The 6000-nt window shown below is 41.9% G+C and overlaps 1 protein-coding gene across 6 annotated transcripts in view; it reads right to left on the bottom strand.

The window, feature by feature from the left end:
* Positions 1-5760, bottom strand: part of DMXL1 (Dmx like 1) — a 127522-nt gene extending 121762 nt beyond the window's left edge. For 4 of the 6 annotated variants that reach the window (XM_045069337.1, XM_045069336.1, XM_045069335.1 and 1 more), the window contains exon 1: positions 5168-5758. In XM_045069337.1, the coding sequence (XP_044925272.1) occupies positions 5168-5254 (87 nt within the window). In that variant the 5' untranslated portion in view covers positions 5255-5758. Of the gene's footprint in view, positions 1-5167 lie in introns of all 6 variants that reach the window. The other 2 variants (XM_045069339.1, XM_045069340.1) reach the window with 2 other exon arrangements.
* Positions 5761-6000: the final 240 nt, after the last annotated feature.

Here is a 6000-nt window from a genome sequence, read left to right on the forward strand (position 1 = left end):
TTGCTTCAATAATCTTAAAGGTACTTTAATACTATTTAAAACTCAGTATTTTAAAATAGGCCAGTTTTTTTAAAATTTATTTTTTAACTTATTTTCAGCATAACAGTATTCATTATTTTTGCACCACACCCAGTGCTCCATGCAATCCGTGCCCTCTCTAATACCCACCACCTGGTACCCTGACCTCCCACCCCCCCGCCCCTTCAAAACCCTCAGATTGTTTTTTAGAGTCCATAGTCTGTCATGGTTCACCTCCCCTTCCAATTTCCCCCCAACTTCCTTCTCCTCTCTATCTCCCCATGTCCTCCATGCTATTTGTTCTGCTAAGTGAAACCATATGATAACTGACTCTCTCTGCTTGACTTATTTCACTCAGCATAATCTCTTCCAGTCCCGTCCATGTTGCTACAAAAGTTGGGTATTCATCCTTTCTGATGGAGGCATAATACTCCATAGTGTATATGGACCACATCTTCCTTATCCATTCATCCATTGAAGGGCATCTTGGTTCTTTCCACAGTTTGGTGACCGTGGCCATTGCTGCTATAAACATTGGGGTACAGATGGCCCTTCTTTTCACTACATCTGTATCTTTGGGGTAAATACCCAGTAGTGCAATTGCAGGGTCATAGGGAAGTTCTATAAAATAGGCCAGTTTTTAAGAAGTCTGATGTACTTGTGATGGCATATGAGAACCACAAAAATCTCTTTCCAGATGTAAATAGTATCTTCCCTTCCTATATTCTCTCCCCTTACAAAGACCTGTAAGTCCCCTCCAAAAAAAAAACCCCACACAACAACAACAAAAAAACCCCTTTCTATCCTCCCACTTATAAAGTTTTCCCTAGTGAACAAAACAAAAAGCTAAACTAAAAGATGCTTACCATGACAGACATAGGAAGAAGAATGCTAATTTAGCCTCTATTTCTCTACCAACCAGATAGCTGCATCAGTCTTTTGACCTCTAATTGGGGTCCCCTGACAGTGAATATGGGGTTGTCTAACACAAAAGGAAGCCTGGAGCTCTAACATGTTTGTTTTCTCTCCTATAGCAAAGATGTTTAAATTACAAACTAGAGACAGGAAGTCCTAAATATTAACACAGTCTGTCTCTTATAAATTACCTCCTTTTCAATTTCATTTGAAAGTTTCAACACTAACCATAAACAATGAAATGAGAAGAAAAAAATCTATTGTATATTAAAGCACATGTCATCAGTATGCACAGCAATACTAGAAAATCTAGATTCAAACTAACGGTGCCTCTTTTTAACTATTTGCCTTTCATAAACAAAACATTTTTTATTCTAAAAACAAAAATTGTCAACAGATCAGGACCAGTTTGCTCACATATTTTCACTCTAATAGCAGGAAATTAACAAGGAAAAAAGACTGAAGGAAGCATTCAGGTAAAGAAAGAAAAAATAAAGAATTTTTGCTTAGTGTGCAGGAAAACCATTGCTAAGAAGTGACTGAACAAAGTCTAAAGGAACTTTAATAGAATCATTTTATTTGGACTCAAATCTAAATTATTAAAGCTATTCTAAAACACAGACGTTTAATTATATTGCAACAAGGCTTCTTTAAGTACTATTCATCAATTCAACCAATATTTATGTGCCAAGCATTAGTATGAGTAAAACTTTAATTTTATAGTGGCTCGTGGGTGGCTCAGTGGGTTAAGCCTCTGCCTTCGACTCAGGTCATGATCTCAGGGTCCTGGGATCAAGCCCCACATCGGGCTCTCTGCTCGGCAGGGAGCCTGCTTCCTCCTCTCTCTATGCCTGCCTCTCTGCCTACCTGTGATCTCTCTCTCTCTGTCAAATAAATAAATAAAATATTAAAAAAAATTTTTTGATTTTATAATAATTGACATTTTTGAGGGTTTTACATATACTAACAATAAACAGAACTTAACACTTTTTCATGTAATAACCCTATGAATAGGTACTACTCTGGCCCCGTTTTACAGATGAGGAAAAAAAAGAATTTAAAAGAACTTGCAGACAGATGTACAGCTAAACATAAGGATGAGACTGGAAATCAAACCCAAATAATAACTCTACTAATAGGAGCCACCAATACCTTAATCACTGTTCTAGATGGTCATAATGAAACCATAGGAGACACAAGGCAATACTGGTTAATAATATAATGAAAGTACAAATAAAGTGGTTTGACAGCATAAGACACATGGTCACTGTCTACTAGAAGTTCTTAGACTAAGAAGGAAGTCAAAATACTCCATGTCAGTTTTAGCAGTAAGATGTTAGCTAATACTTAGACAAACAAATTATATCAGTAAGTACATATTTTAAAACCTAGAATCCATGAGAGCTGGCATTCAATTTCATTTCAATTTAAAACCTGTCAGACTTCCTTTGTGAAACAGGATCTCATTTCTTGCAATCTTTCAAAACAAGAACAGGTAAGTTATCAGCAAACATGAGAAGGGAGGAATTACAAACACAGGATGTCTTCACAAAAGGCATGAAGTGCAAGAGAAATAAAATCATTCTTCAAAGGGGCCTCCAAATGGAAGATCTCATGTCTCTCCCTCAAGTCAAACTGAAATTTTGAGATTTTTTTAAGTCTGTACATACCATTAATGTCTGCTATATTCTATCAAAGAAGTCAAAATCAGAAGCATTTAAAAACAATTCAAGGAGTCGGGTGCCTGGGTGGCTCAGTGGGTTAAGCCTCTGCCTTCAGTTCAGGTCATGATCTCAGGGTCCTGAGACCGAGCCTTGAATCGGGCTCTTTGCTCAGGGGGGAGTCTGCTTCCTCCTCTCTGCCTACCTCTCTGCTTACTTGTGATCTCTGTTTGTCAAGTGAATAAATAAAATATTAAAAAAAAAAAATTGAAGGAGTCAAAAATAAACAGATCTGCTTTTTAACATGAAAAACAAGCAATTTCAAAAGAGATAAATTAAAGATGTATATATATGGTATATAGGAAACTGAAGGCAAGAAACTTAGTTTGTAATAGAACAAGCAACATAATGTTAAAGGGTCAAGGATGGATTGGGTACAAAGGAAGTAGATGATTGTTAATCACTAAACTACAACCCAAATTACAGAGAACTAGGGTATCTTTATACTAAACAAATGAAAAATTTATTTTTATCTAATTTACTAAAATCCTTCCGGAGACGTGGGAGAAATCTGCAGTAGGCTTGGTAGGAGATGATTAAACTCTGGTCTATGGAGGGCACCTGAGGAGGGCAATCAGTTAAGGGTCCAACTCTTGGTTTTGGTTCCAGGATGGCTCTCAAGGTGGAGAGATTGAGCCCCTATTCCCTAACCCCTATCCTACTGAGGTCCTGCTCAGGCTTAGGGCCCACTAAGTTTGCTTAAGACTCTCACTCCTTCTCCTTCTGCCCCTGCCCCCACTACATGCGGGTCGCAGGTGCTCTCTCCCTTGCTTGCTCGTTTTCTCTAAGATAGGTAAATAAAACTTTAAAAAAAAATCTGGTCTATGGAAATATATTTTAAAAATAAGGTCACAAAAGAAGCTACATGATGGTGTATAATAACCACATAGAAGCTCTGGTTTATTAGCTCACCTCTTCTTTAAAATAACACCAAGTTTTTATAAACACTTAGAGGGGTCATCTAGGTGTATACCTAGGCCAGTATATTGTATGTACTTTAAAGTTCACACTATGGCATAGATACCAAAAGCTTTCTAAGGAAAAGTTGCTAGAATTTGCATTGGAGAAAACACTCATACAACTTTAGGAGATGCTACCATCCTATAATCTCCCACTAGAGAACCCCCTTAGGATGCTGCTTATTTCTTCCATCTTAATACCAAGAGCAGAGAGCAATGTCCAGCTATAGGGAGTCTAGAGTAGCTCACTAAGACCCTCAGAGTTCACTCTTCCCCTGAGCATTCAGGCTAGATTAACATTTAGCATCAGAATCTCAAAATTGCTACTGTCAAATGCAAGCTAAGGTATGTATGAATTTCTCCACAGAGGAGGTACATACTCTCTCTGAGAATGAGTACTTAGTTGTCACAGATCTAAAAGCACAATTTAGATATGAAATTTCTATACCATATTAAATTATCACTATTATTTAATCTAAGATTTATTTTGACTGACAAAGACCACAAAATAATTCATAAGTAAAACAGAAGAAACCCTAGGGGATCTGTTAGGCTGTTTACTTAGTTTCACTTGCTTATGTAAAATTAAGTTTTACTTTTATCCTTAACGAAGAGATAACACAAGTTATGGCAAATATCCTCAGTATTATAAATACGTTTAGACAATGGGTATCATATGCAGTACTTACTTACAGTGTAAAATTATTATAAAAACTATAAAGCAGAAAACGCCACCGCACTGTTAAGTAGCTAGAAGTTTGAGGACTTCCTCCTTCTAGTATCTGAGAAAACCAATGAAAAACTAGTCACGTTCAGTAAATCTTAACCTGGACCTACCACTACACACCAGGAAAGTTTTATGGAAAAACTGTAATGCAACTTTTAGTAATTAATGTGAGCAATCTAAAATAAACAAAAGTTTCCCAGGATTTCTAAACTGTTACATATGGAATCCAAAGGATGACAGGAGAGAATTACTTATGAAAAATCTCTTCTTCTTTCCAAAGTTTTTCCCTTGGTGAATATGAAGAAAACTACATGAAAACAATGTTTTCACTGGATTACTCAGCGCTAGATGTTGGTAGCAAACAATTAATTGTTATAAGACACCCACTTTTTTTTTTTAATTACAAAGATACTTGATACTTAATATTGGTTTAAAATTAAACCAATCTCAACTATTTCTACATTTGACAATTTAAGCCTAAGGAGCAGGATACCGAAACGCCCTCATACACATTACAACAACGATTTCTGGATAAACGATTTTGATAAACCACCCCAGTCCAAGGACGTCAGACTAGAAACTTTAAAAATCCTACAAAACATTCTAACTTCCGACCCAGTACCTCGATGACGGACATGTTTCTCCCTCCTTCGCTCTCAGAAGCCAGGTCCGCCTGGTCCTAGGGGCGGGGACCTTCGTGGGAGACCAGGGGACCCCAGTGCGGGCGACCAGGCATTCCCGGCCTCGGTCCCGTGAGTCTGGGCCGATCCCGGCTGACTCAGGGGCGCGGACCCGCCACGGGCGACGCGGGAGCCTCCCTCACTCACCGTGAAGCGCTGGTCGCCGACGCTGCCCACGGAGAAGCAGTGGTCGCCAGGGTTCACAGCCCCGGTCAGCACCTGGTGCAGGTTCATGTCTGCGCCCTAGTCCCGCAACGGACGCCGCGTCCGGCTCATGCCCAGGGTCAGCTGCCGCTTCCCTCCTCCTTCCCTCAGGGGCGGCGGCCGCTCTTGGGCGGCGACGGCGGCAGCGACAGGCGCCAGGAGCCGGAGCCGCTCAGCTGGGGCCCGCAGTTCATCCCGAGCCCTGGCGGGCAAGGCCCGGAGGGGGCGGGCCGCCGGGAGGGCGCAGCGCGGCGCTCGTCCGCGCACCTGTCACAGCCCGCGCGGGCCCAGGTGAAGCTCCGGGGCGACTAGGGCCGAGACTCCAGGCCGACTGCCCGGAGGAGGGCCGCGCAATCCACACAGTTCTTCTCGGCTCGGGGTGGCTGGCCCAGACCGAGCCCCAGGGGCGCAGACAGCACGCGCTCGCCTTCCCCGCCTGACCTGTCCCTTCCCGGCTCCGGTGCCCGCCACCCCCACTGGCCTTTGCCGCTTACTACGCGTCGCTAGGTCCCTTCGGCCGAAATATCGCGAGACTTCCCGCGGCGAAGAGGGGTACTGCGGTAAAGGACTCATTTTTTTTAAACCACAGTTTACTGATCCGCAAGTGGATAAGAAAACGCCTAGTCTAGTCAGATGCTGGCCAATCATGAGCTCCAGTCCACCTAGGGCCCCGCCCACCACTGAGAACAGGCCAATCGCTTGGAGGCGGATGACTGAGTCTGTCGTTTTGAGTGCGGAACAGAAGGACACCGGCAGAAACATAGTGAGCCTAGAAT

Source organism: Mustela putorius, unplaced genomic scaffold, assembly GCF_011764305.1.
Source record: "Mustela putorius furo isolate JIRA1106 unplaced genomic scaffold, ASM1176430v1.1 tig00003923_pilon_pilon_pilon, whole genome shotgun sequence".
Taxonomy (NCBI): domain Eukaryota; kingdom Metazoa; phylum Chordata; class Mammalia; order Carnivora; family Mustelidae; genus Mustela; species Mustela putorius.